This window comes from Hippocampus comes, unplaced genomic scaffold (genome assembly GCF_001891065.2).
Source record: "Hippocampus comes isolate QL1 unplaced genomic scaffold, H_comes_QL1_v1.1 scaffold7, whole genome shotgun sequence".
NCBI lineage: Eukaryota > Metazoa > Chordata > Actinopteri > Syngnathiformes > Syngnathidae > Hippocampus > Hippocampus comes.
In genome coordinates this window covers 765,527-777,991 of record NW_017842060.1, presented here as the reverse complement: position 1 = coordinate 777,991, position 12,465 = coordinate 765,527, and the positions used below count along the sequence as shown (strand labels likewise).

The following is a 12,465-nucleotide window of genomic DNA, read 5'->3' as shown; positions in this document are numbered from 1 at the left end:
TTTTCCAAACTGCCCCCCCTTCCTGGTCCCCCCGGGGTTGGGGGGGGGGGGGCGTTGTTTGGTGGGTGATTCATTCAACCCACCTTCTTGGGTCATAGGAAGAACTCAAGCAGTTGGGCGGGTCCCTTTCAGATCCCAATTTGGGTTGTTTTTGACAAAACAGTTTTCAGACGGGAACGTCGGCTCGAAAGCTTTCTTTGAAAAGCGAACCCAAGTTGCAAAGCTTCCCACGCAGGTTGTCCGATGCCGGCCGACGGTCCCCGGTGACGTCCCCATGGAGCCCCTTCCGATTACCCGGGACGCCGTCCCCTCGTCCGGCCGCTACCTCCGCCCCACCTCCACCGCGTCCCTGTTCAACAGCAGCCAGAACTACACCGGGGAGGAAGGTGAAGAAGAGCCGTCGGAGTCCGGGGGACCCCTCGGTGGCCCGGTGGGGGTCTTGATCCCGCTCATCTATGCGGCGGTGTGCGCCGTAGGCCTGGCGGGCAACACCCTGGTGATCCACGTGGTGGTCAACCACAGCCGAGGACCGTCGGCCACCAACATCTACATCCTCAACCTGGCCGTGGCCGACGAGCTCTTCATGCTGGGCCTCCCGTTCCTGGCGGCCCAAAACGCGCTCCTCTCCTGGCCCTTCGGCTCGCTCCTCTGCCGGGTGGTGATGACGGTGGACGCCATCAACCAGTTCACCAGCATCTTCTGCCTGGCCGTCATGTCGGTGGACCGCTACCTGGCCGTGGCGCAGCCGGCGCGGGCCGGGCGCTGGCGGCGCCCCCCGGTGGCCAAGGCTGTGAGCGCAGCCCTGTGGCTGGGTTCCTTCGTGGTGGTGCTTCCGGTGGTGGCGTTCGCCGACGTGAGGCGAGGCGACGGGGACTGCGGCATCGTGTGGCCGGAGCCGGCCGACCTGTGGAAGACGGTCTTCATCGTGTACACCTTCGCGGTGGGATTCTGCGGCCCCTTGATGATCATCTGCATGTGCTACCTGCTCATCGTCATCAAGGTAGGGAACCGGTCGCCACGGCCGCAAACTTCTCTTACGTCCTCCTCGTCTCAGGTCCGCAGCGTCGGCAAACGCGCCCGAGCCACATCATCGCGCCGTCGTCGTTCCGAGCGCAAGGTGACCCGCATGGTGGTGGTGGTGGTGGCCGTGTTCGTCCTGTGCTGGCTCCCCTTCTACGCCCTCAACATCGTCAACCTCCTGGTGGTTCTGCCCGGCGACCTGCGCGGCCTCTACTTCTTCGTGGTGGCGCTTTCCTACGCCAACAGCTGCGCCAACCCCATCCTCTACGCCTTCCTGTCCGACAACTTCAAGCGGGGGTTCCGCAGGGCTCTGTGCCGGGCCTCGCGCCGGGTGAGCAGCCAGGAGAGGGCTGACTCCGACGAACGGCGCGCCACCGAGGAGTGGGGCGGCATGGCCGTGCGCGGCCCTGGTAGCCGCGGGGAAGCGAGCCTGCCAAACGAGAGAGAAGGTGCGGAAGGTTCTGGTAGAGAGAGGACTCCGCAGGAGGAGGAGGAGCAAGAAGGAGCACGAGAGGAGGGAGAGCCAAAGTCTCAAGATGGAAAGTCAGCGCTGGAAATCAGCTGCTTGTGACTGGCGTGTCCTGAGCATGTTTTCAACGTGATCTTCACATGTCAAACCTCCTCTATGACGTGTTATTTTTGTACCCTTCACAACATTGGAAACTCTGCCGTCGAGCCCAAAATCCAGGCTACTTTCAAAGCCGTACTCTCAAAAGCCCAAAGCTGTTGTTTTTCCCCCAAATTGTAGCCTTTGCCATTTGAAACCTGCGTTGTGCATCATCGCAATTTGAACCGCATCCATTTTCCCGTCCTCAAATTCAAATTTGTCATTGGAATTCTGATTTGAAACCCTAATTTGAAGCCTTCTCTGTTGAAAACCAAACCCTGTCTTAAAACCCGATTTCAATACCCCATTCCTATCTTGAAACCAGACTTTGAAAGTGTCGCCCTGTCTTTAAATCCTACTTTGCCACCATTTTTGACGCAAAAAAATCCCGCTAACTTTCAACACAACGAACTGCACATTGGTGCTCAAGTGCTCAAGCCGAGCGGGTCGTAATGTGGCTCCTGTCAATATTTGAATCTCAATGTATATGTATGTTTCATGTGTAAAACATACGAATGAACAACAAGAAAAAGGGGGTTTGAAGATGATAAAAAGTGTATTTTGCTCGTTTCGGTGTTTTTATGGCAGTGATGTCATTTCCAGAACCGCGCCAAGCATTCAATCGGGTTTGTCCGTCGCTACATTGCTGTGCCGTGCTGTGATTTTAGTGTCCTATTTCGATATTTTGTCTTGACTCCTCCTGTTGATTCTTTGCGAAATGCTCCCAAGTCCACAGGACTCCGCTGCATGTTTCACCATCCTAAAAAGAAGCATTTTTATTTTTCCAGGGCAACCTCTGGGAAAAAAAAATCCCACAAATCAAAGACATTTTAAATGTATATAAAATCAAATGTATATACAAGAAAATGTATGAAACGTCTGCTGGCCTAATTCTGTTTCCTTTTTGTCCTCAATTTACTGTGTATTATTTATGGATTGTTTGATGGCATTTCTTGTTTACGTTTGAAAACGGGTCCATTTGACCTGCGCTACTTTATTGTCTATTTTAATCTGGACTGTATGTAACGTTGGTCAAATGTGTTTCAGTTTGTTTGTTTTTTTTGTTATGTAAAAATCATATCCAGCCGCCATTTTATAAGACCGTGTTTATTTGTACAAAATAAAATCAGGATGGCCCTTCAGTGGCTCCAGGAACTCAATTGAAAACGAAGGACCGACGACGCCCCCTACAGACCAACATGTAAACTCCACACACAATGACTTCGGCCAGTTCATTATGTATTTTATATGTCGATTTTTTTGTTTTTTTCAGTGAAGAGTAACCGGCATACTAATCACCCGTCCGTGATGAAAGCATCCTCATTCCGGCACGACGTCGGCGATCCACTTGAGGTAGGGCGGGTTGCCTTGGTGGATGGGCAGGCTGATGACTTCAGCCACTTCGTAGGGGTGGTTCGTACTGGAAAGGGCGTCAAATCACTCAAACGTTTCAATCATTCAACGTGGAGTCTGATGGACGCCGACGTACAAATTGCGGACTTACCGCACGTAATCGGTGAGGGCGGAGACCTTCGAGCTTCTGGTCTTGATCATCTAAATGAGGGGCAAAGCACGCGTCAAAATGCCACAAGGTGCATTTTCCTCCCACCCGCCGATTCCGCTATTTTGAAAGCGACACTCACCAGCAGAACCTCGTTGTCCTCCTGGATGGCCCCCTGCCATTCGTACCTGACCATAAAAACGTCAGCAAAATTTTGGCCTCGGATAAGAGCATCCTCACAATAATTGTGTCGGTGGTTCTCAAACGTTTGACACCAAATACCACCGAGAAAAGTACTTTGTTTTTCGAGTACTGCCATCGTGATCAACATAAAACTACGTGCAAACGCGTATGTGTGTGTGTGTTTGTGTGTGTGTGAGACACCTACACCGATGTGATGGAGGGTACAATGTTGACACAGGCAGCCAGCTTCCGCTGCACAATGCCTCTGTGGGACATACACAAAACAAAACAAATGAACACCATCGCAAAGGTGAGAGCATTACAGTTACTCGAATTCTGTCATGTTTTGTATACAATAAGCTTTGTATATAATCAACTTTACATAGGAGTATATCCATTATATATTTAGTGTATATGTGATTCTTGTTGGAAATGTAAAAAAATAAAATAATAAAATCAAAATCATCTATATATATGTGATATATATTTAAAAATTAAAAAAGAACAATTTTTTTTAATGTATTATTTTATTCTCGCATTTATATGGCGCTGTCAGCACTAATTAATTTTTTTTAAAACACTCAGACTTATAACTAAAAAAAAATAATAATAATAATAAAGAAATTGTAATGGAAAATTTCTCCAACGCTGCTGAAATATTTTAAATCTAAGCTGTATCTAAAAAAAAAAAAAACTAATGAAAGGAAATGTTTTACAAAAATCTCGCAAAACACTTTTTTTTGTAACTTAAAATTTATAACTATGAAAAATATTTGAGAAACATCCAAAAAGTCAAATACACAAAAGTTTTTAATAAACCAGTCTAAAATATATATTTTGGGGCAAATTCAAATAAATCTACAGTGCAGAACATCAACATCAAAATTTCTTTTTTGGGGGGCGGTGGGTGTGAAAATCAATTTGTCTCGATTTTTTTTTTCTTTTTTTTTTTTTAAGATTTGAATTTGGCTCTTGAGGGTGCGAAAACTGCCACGAGCACACCAATCTCAAAGACAAACGACGAATCCAAACGAAAGCGTTTGAAAGTGACAGCAATCGTCCCTGCTGCTCCACACATACTCAGACGATAATAAGACAACCTGGCCAAGTCTTTGGCCACCGTGTCGTTGGGGCAGGTGACAAAGGCGGCCGAGTGTGCGCCCGACGTGTACGTCTCGGAAGCCATGGAGAACACCCTGGGTCCCACGCTCCTCAGCAGCTGGAACATAAACGCACTCAGCAGGAGCGTCTAACCGGGAAGAGGAGGAAATGAGGTCACAGGATCCAACACTTTTTCAGACCGACAGTGGGGAAAGGAACAAAGACCACGGCCTTCTAGTCCTAACTAAATTCAAGCGGAAGATGCTGGCTTTCTCCGCACATGGTTACCCAAGACCCATAATTACACACACAATAGAGGTCGTATGCATGATAAAGCTTGTGCGTACTAACCAGAAGCCAACCTCGGCAAGATCCACCTAGCAGTGGCTCAAGTCGGGGAAGCCCAATACGCATGCCACAAATATATCTAGTTGGGAAAGGACACAAGCACATTCGTTACTATGACAACTTGAAATTAAAATGCTAAGACAACCACAAAAAATGTTTGCTTGTTTTTTTGTTTTTTTTCCCCACAAACACACAATCTTGAGGTACAAAATGTCATAACTTGCCATTAAACACCAGATTTGGCCACGGAAACGCTGTATTTGGGCAGAGAATGATTCAGAAATGCAACCTTTTTCAAAAAAAAGTTGTATTAAAATGCGGTAGTATTGTTTGCCTTGAAAACATTCCATTCCTGCGATGTCATTGAATTAATCGTCGTTTTGAAATTAAGTTGAACACAATCACGATCCGGCTGGCGACGAATCTGCGGGTGTGAAGCTGGCAATGATTTACCTAACTTTTATTTAATATGGGCAGTCGGGATCCCGAATGCGGCGAATCTGCGTATGCGAAGCGCGAGGTGATTTACTGAAACGGCAAAAAACACAACCAGGCACGTAATGTTTTTATTTTATCGGGACTTGTCGCGGTTACGTTGAGCTTGCACATTCGTTTTCATATTTAAAATTTACAACGGAAATAAACACAGTTCAATACTTTCCAAAATGTCGCGCACTAAATTTAGCTTGAACGTCGGTCACTCCCCCGCCGTCTCCTTTGTCTAAATGACAGCTGAGCGAATATTAGCCGCGAGGACTACTTACAAGCTTCGATAGAGCGTAATTTAACAATATATACTTATCATAACCTAAGATGAAATGTTTATACTTGATGTGTGCAGTTTTTTTTTTAATATGCGTGTCCACTTACTTGCTGTGGACAACTACCTGCGAGCGTCGCCGCTACCGTAAAGTGTGGCAACTGTCGTCGATCGGACGCAAATCGCCAGCGTCAGACTTTTAATAAGTAACCGCGTCCTCATAGACGCGGTTGTTATTTGAAGTATTTGTGAAGTAAAGAAAATCGGCCAACAAAACTTGATCTCTAATGACAAACCACTCCCACCTGCACATAATGGTTAGAAAACAAATATAAATGAATCATTCGAGACTGCATAGATTATGACAGCGGGTTTACATTGACGACACTTTCTCCGTCTTTTAGCTGGATGATATAAAATGTATTTCATGTGGACAACGTGCCTCAGATGGTCCACATATACGACATTTCGCTTCATATGAGAACTACGTGTGACAACGAAAACTCTATTTAAAAGACAACGAGAACCCGAACTTATAGCTGCTACCTCTTCTAGAAGGGTAAAATATATTTTAGTATTATAATTAAAATAATATGTTGTATTTTCCTCCCAAATTTCCCCTTGACAAAATATTGTGCAATAGATACAAAATGAAAATACATCAAATAATGATATCTGACGAGCTTTCTACCGTCTTTATTGCCGATTTGTTTTACTGTTTATTGTATATGTTAAATTGCTCCATGTACAGCACTTTGTATGCAGCGATGGCTGTTTGAAAGTGCTCTATAAATACAGTTGAGTTGAGTTGAGTTTTTCTGTCATAAAAATGGCAAAACATCTATGACAACACTGTAATGTTAAATAAACTAAATTTGAAAAAAAAATGATCCAAGAAAATAATGTCTTGGTTTTTTTGTTTTTGTTTTGTTTTGTTTTTTGTTTTGTTTTGTTTTGTTTTTTGCTTTGTTTGGTTGGTTTTGTTTTGTTTTGTTTTTAAACGAACTGAGAGTTTTAACATGCAATGACAGTAATGGCCACTAGATGACAGTATTCTGGAACTTGGTGACCGTTTCACACACACACACATACACACATACACACACGCGCGCGCGCGCACACACACACACACACACACACACACACTGCACACTGATTTACGGCACGTGTGCAGCCACTCTGTTTGATCACATTGGCTTTACCTCCTCCACACTCCTCCTCCCATTCCCTCCATGTTGAATTAAGCAGCATGAGTGTGCCACGCACATGCAAAAAGATGCACAGTACTTCGCTTAAAGCGGCTGCTTTTTGCAATGATGGCGGCGGTGAGTGGAGGAGGCGGGTGTGGGGTCCGTGGGGGGGATGCTTGTTCCCATGGAAACTGTGCAGTCAGCACATCTGTACGTCGTCCCTGGTCGGCATCCCGCGGCCTCTCACCACCACAGCTGGACGTGACACGCGCACACGCACTGACCGCGTTGCCATGGTGACCACAAGGCCCTCCACCCATTGCGTTGTGTGTGCAAACTCTTTATTGTTTTCTGAGCAGATTTGATCCTCTTCTCTTCCCTCCCTCTGCTTGTCCATCAGCTCTTCCTCCTTCCTCCTACTCTTCCTCCAAGCATGAGTAGAATCGATATGTTTTCAATTTGCAGCAGAGCCGTCCTCCTCTGCATTTTAATCAGCCCGCGCCGCCGGCCCTTTAAGTGCAGGCAGCGTGGCATAGGACATTGAATCCGACTGCAGCGTCCCCACTTTCGCCACCCCCTCCCTTCCTCAATTTTAGAATGTGGCGCTCCGCAGTGTGGTTTCATCCTGAAGCGTTGGAGGGCCGCCGGGGAACTTGTTGCTTTTGCGTCTCATTCGCAGCCAAATTTATTCCTTGGTCTCATTCATAAAAAAAAAAAAAAATGTGTGTGATGGGTTTATTTATTTATGAAGGAAAAACCTGGGAGTGAGAATTCAGTGGACCAATATTCAAAAGCTGCAAGTCTCGATGTTAAAGTTGATCATCAGTCATTACAGTGGACCTGACCGCTATTTAAAAAACTCTTGGATGTCATATTTTCACATCAGTTACTACAGTGGACATCAACACAGTCACTACAGTTGACAGTTATTGTTTTCTTCTCATACGTCTTTCGTGTCAAAGTCAGCATCAGTCACTACAGTGGCCAAGGTTTTAACATTGAAGTTGTGTTATCAGTTACTACAGTTACCAAGTCTTGAATGTAAAAGTTCTGAATCAGTCACTACAGGGGCCACATTTTTCATGTCACAAGGTGAAACGTGAATACAGCCCACACATCCATGCAAATCATGTAATCATATTTTTGCACGGGACAACAATAGAGAAACGACGTTTGCATTTGTCCTCAGGACCCCAATCAGATTTCATCACGGAGACGATCCATCCGTCATCATCCATCGCACCGCAGACTGACTTCACGTTGTTTACGTGCGTTACTTCCTGTTTTTGACCTTCAGAAGCGAACGCAACCGCGAGGCGTTTTGACGCAGCGGCGGCTGCCATGATGGAAGGTTTTTCCGAGGCCCCCGTGTCCACGGGAGGAAAAAGTGGCGGGATGAGGAGGAGGAGGAGGATCAGGAGGAGAATGTTAAACATGTCCTTTAGACCCCGCAGGAGGAAGAGGAGGGAGCTGTTTCTTCATCGCCACTTGAACCGCCACCTTCCCTGTTCATCATTCTATCAAACGACTTCAGCTCAGCGGACAGCAGCGAGAGCCAGCGCCAATCGGGATCAACCGCACTGGATTATTGATGTCGCAATATCATAACAAATGGGCGTAACCTTTGCAGAGACATCCCAAAGCGTGGCCACCGCATACTGTAGGCTGTTGTCTTTACCCTGAATCCCTACGACGCAAGTCAATACGAACTCTGCGTTTGGACCAATCAAACCGGAGCCCATCTGCTAATCCTAACCCGAATTTTCAAACTACTTCCAAAAACCTAGCCTAATCCTGAACCCTAATCCCAGGTCGAATACTAAAACGAACTCTTAACATAAACCCAGCCCCCCATCGAACCGCCCAAACTTATAGGGGGAGTTTTGAATTTGTTAAAACTGCTCGCAAGATTTCACTAATCCTCCTTGCGCCTCTCTGACCAGAACGACGCCCCTTCTAAAACATGGACGTTCTTCATGGCGTGACATGATGGAAATGTGTCGTCAGAGAGGTCGGTTTTCTCTAACTATAGCTTCATTTAATTTACATTTCCCCATATTTCAAATATGAAACGTAAAAATCTGCGTCTGTGTGGTGGTGTTGTAGCACGTCCATGAACTCTCATTGTATTTTGACCATGGCAGCTCTGCATTCAGTTCTCAACGATTAGTTCCTCTGTCCTGTTTATTTAGGGCTACATTATTTCATCAAAATGCCAAATGACATTTTTGAGGACAAATGGGACACAGAGAAGTTGCATTTCCAAATTCATAAATGCTTTTATGACTTTTTAAGATCCTTTAGGAACTCTGGTACACACGTCCGGCTTCACAAAAACAACAGCGATAGCAATACTAAGCTAGCATCCACACTGCACTGACTTTAGCCTCGGCTGCTATGTTTTGCTAGCATGATGTGTTCATAGTGGAGTGTTACTGTGCTCTGAAATCTGTCATTTTTTGGAATGTACCAAAAAGAAAAAAGAAGTAATACTTTTAACTGTTGAGCAAAAATGATGCTACTTTTCTATCGCTTCTGAATCTTCTCATTTTCCTGAGCTCCCTTCACTCTGCTTTTGTTGCGTGTGATGAGGCTACATTCGACGGCCTGGGCGGGCGTGTGGGACGTCAACTGCTGGAGTTTAAACGCTGCCTCTCCAGGCTAAAAGTGGAGAGTGGAGCTTTTGAAGCACAAAAAGCTTTCAAATGCTGTGTAGGATGCGCGCTAGTCTTTGTAGCGCGCCGCGTAGCCCACAGCTAACAGCTATGGCTAACGCTGCATGTGTGTGTGTGTGTGTGTGTGTGTGTGTGTGTGTGTGTGTGTGTGTGTGTGTGTGTGTGTGTGTGTGTATGTGTGTGCGTGGGAGGTCAACTCGCAGCCTCGTCACAGTGCATCCAGTCAGAGAATTCACTCTCACTGGAGTGCAGATAACAGAGTAGCTTCAAAGACACTCATGCTAAATACTTCATTTTCTCATTCATTTTAAATAGTCAGCCAATGTTCAATAAAGACCTTGAATTCAATATGATGTGAACAAAAAATGCGCACAGCACAAAACACTAAGACAGCCATCTAAATTGAGCGACGAATGAACAAGTTCCCGTTGATGTTACAAAAGCACAAGGTTGGATCTTTGATGTTTAGTTTGATGTTTGAATTTTTAAAACTCTCTGGACGTTTTTTTTACTTTCTTTTTAAATTATTCTTTGTTTACCGGGTAAGGCAATTGCAAACAGTTTCTCATTTCCTTTTTTTCAGGCTCAAAGACTAAATTCTCAAGTATTTGCAATCATTTTTTTCTGTTTATTGACGTTGACTTTTACGAAATCAACTTACCTGTACTTCATAATCAGAATCACTCACCATTGTCTTTGATGTTTGTAAAAACTTGTATCATAAAGACTTCAAATTGTCTTTGACGTTTGCCAAATCCACCTTCACTGAAGACTAAAGAGTCTTGGCTGTTTGCAAAAGCATTTTCATTTCAGGCTAAATTATCATGCACTCTAAAATCATGTTTATGCATGTGTGTTGAGTTGAACGATGGCTAAACTGTCTTGAACGTTTGCTTAAAGCTGTTGACGTGTTCATTGGAGGCTGTAAATTTTCTTTGACTTCATGCTCGCTGACAACGAAATGTTTCCTTGTTGTTTTTGTACAATTTATCTTTGATGTATAGTAGCTGGACTAGCTATTAGCGCGTACATTGGATGGAGATCTAGCTAGCTAGCTAGATAGATAGTAGAAAGTGAACCCTGAGTTGCTTGCAGGCCAGTGGGATGACACAAAGCAACACAAAGATGACGAAAACGACAACAAGCGCCCGCCGGCCATTAGCATCCGCCTTCATGTGTGTCACAATGTGAGCAGAGAACATACAAAGTGTGTGCAGTGCAGTGTGCAGTGTGCAGTGCGGTGTAATGGAGCGTCGCTGCGGGCCAGCCAGCCACAGTTCGCCACACTGCGCCGCGCTGCCCGGCTTGACGTGGTGTGTGCACTCTGTCATGTGACCGCACGATCGCAACCAATCCCAAGGCAAGACACGAAGGGAGCTGTCCGTTTCAGCACCGCGAGGAGGCAGCAGGGAACACGCGAACACGACTGAGTTGGGTTCCAAGAAGTGGCGCCGTGTCGATCTGGTTTCTGGGACTTCTAATTACAGCAGAGAAGCAGCACAAAGTCGGTCCCCTCATAAGCAAGCAAGCAAGCCACGATCATGTGTCGAAATAGCGGGTTGCCAAAAAGTGCTCCAGTGCGGAGCTGTTACTTTCTTCCTGTTCACGACAATAAAAGGACTGCACCAAATGGCACACCGACGACCACTGTGCTTGGGAACGCCAACCAAAAAGGTGCTTATATGTGGCACAGAATGGACGCGTGATTTCAGCACCCCTCACAACAAAAATAAGTGTTGCCAAAAAGTGGCAAAGAAGGGCTTCATGTCATCAATCGTGCGCTGACTTTTCATCTTGAGGTACCCTCTGACTGCGCGTCGGCCAACAGAAGGGTGCCAACATTTCGGGATGCCGAAACGCACAAAAACGTGGCTTCCCACTTTTTTGACAAGAAAAAAAACGGTACTTGGTTTTTTAGATAACATTTATTACTTAATGTGAAGATGCTGGTAAACGTGACGAAATGTCATTTTACAGTTCCTGACTTGTTGAAAAGGACATTTTTATTTATGAAGCGCCAGCCTCCTCCTGCTCCTCCTCCTCTTTGCTTGTGTCGAATTATTTTATTTTATTTTATCATCCTCAGCTTCTAAGCATCCTCCTCCTCCTCCTCCTCCTCCTCCTCTTCTTCTTCTTCTCTCGGCTCCGGCAAGAAGACGAGCGAGAAAACCGCGGATTGACGTGTCGCTGGAGCGAGATTAAAAAAAAATAATAATAACAATAAATAAATCGCCAGGGTGGAGAAAAAAAGCCGCCGGATGATTTTGAGCGGGACGCGCCGTCGTGCGGTGACCGACTGAGGATCTTCTGGATGCGGCAAGGCTCACGCGTCGTCCCGCTCACCCTCCACCGTCTCCTCCTCCACCTCCACCGCCGCCTCCGCGCTCCGTCGGCCGGCCGCATGTGCGCCGATGCCCGGCCTGCTTTCCGGCTGGATGCGCCCCTCCAGGAGCCCGCATGGAAACCGGGGACCAGAATTTTAGGAGGAAGGCCAAGCAACTAAGCAGGCTGTGCTTTGATCCGCATCTTCTCCAGCGTGCCCTTTTCTCGGATGGATTATTTGGACATGTGGTGAGGGGCGTCAATGGTGGGCTTCATTTCAAAATGGCAGTTTCACACCCATAGAGTTCAATAGCATTTATGATTTAAGGTGGTATTTGGGGGGGGGTCACTTTTTTGGGGGGGGGAAGGGGCAAAAGTGACAACGGAGTGGTCGCAGCTTGTTTGTTGAGGTGGCCCATTTTTCAGAACCGCATGTTGGTCCATGTACAAGCTCGTAAAGTTTCTACAGCCTGTATGAGTGTGCGTGTGTGTGCATGTGTGCGCGCGCTTGATTAGTTTAGTGTCGCGTCCAAAAAAGAGGCCCCAATCCCTTTTTTGGGGGGTTCAGCGCCTTCACGGGGCTTCCAAAGTAGGCCTCCCTCCTGTGGGATCAACTTTATTAAATTTTTTATTTTTTTGGAGGTCGCTCACTTGTTCCACTTTGGCGTCTCCTTGACCGCCCTCCCTAAAATCACCCTTCATCCCCTTTTAAAGGGTCCCTCTTATTTCTCACCTGGTCGGCGACCCCCCACCCAAAA

The 12,465-nt window shown here is 46.2% G+C and overlaps 2 protein-coding genes across 10 annotated transcripts; one reads left to right on the top strand and one right to left on the bottom strand.

Moving 5' to 3' along the window:
* The first annotated feature begins 44 nt into the window (after window positions 1-44).
* sstr3 (somatostatin receptor 3) lies at window positions 45-2,088 on the top strand. 2 transcript variants are annotated; one of them, XM_019862253.1, is made up of 2 exons: window positions 45-386; window positions 477-2,088. In XM_019862253.1, exons 1-2 carry the CDS (start codon window positions 275-277, stop codon window positions 1,589-1,591), a joined length of 1,227 nt encoding a protein of 408 aa, XP_019717812.1. In that variant the 5' UTR covers window positions 45-274; the 3' UTR covers window positions 1,592-2,088. The 2 variants fall into 2 exon arrangements, with proteins under 2 accessions (XP_019717812.1, XP_019717811.1); XM_019862252.1 differs by having other exon boundaries at window positions 45-1,000; window positions 1,055-2,088.
* A 76-nt stretch (window positions 2,089-2,164) lies between these two features.
* Window positions 2,165-5,751, bottom strand: LOC109511302 (protein CutA homolog). Of its 8 annotated transcripts, none has more exons than XM_019862291.1 (8): window positions 5,095-5,609; window positions 4,764-4,839; window positions 4,412-4,560; window positions 3,517-3,576; window positions 3,271-3,316; window positions 3,132-3,181; window positions 2,927-3,047; window positions 2,165-2,387 (listed from the first exon to the last, which is right to left on the bottom strand). In XM_019862291.1, the coding sequence occupies exons 1-7, from the start codon at window positions 5,103-5,105 to the stop codon at window positions 2,948-2,950; spliced, it is 492 nt and encodes a 163-aa protein (XP_019717850.1). In that variant the 5' UTR covers window positions 5,106-5,609; the 3' UTR covers window positions 2,165-2,387; window positions 2,927-2,947. The 8 variants fall into 8 exon arrangements, with proteins under 8 accessions (XP_019717850.1, XP_019717849.1, XP_019717851.1 ...); XM_019862290.1 differs by lacking the exon at window positions 2,165-2,387 and adding an exon at window positions 2,407-2,423; XM_019862292.1 differs by lacking the exons at window positions 2,165-2,387; window positions 5,095-5,609 and adding an exon at window positions 5,631-5,726 and having other exon boundaries at window positions 2,717-3,047.
* Between the last annotated feature and the right edge of the window lie 6,714 nt (window positions 5,752-12,465).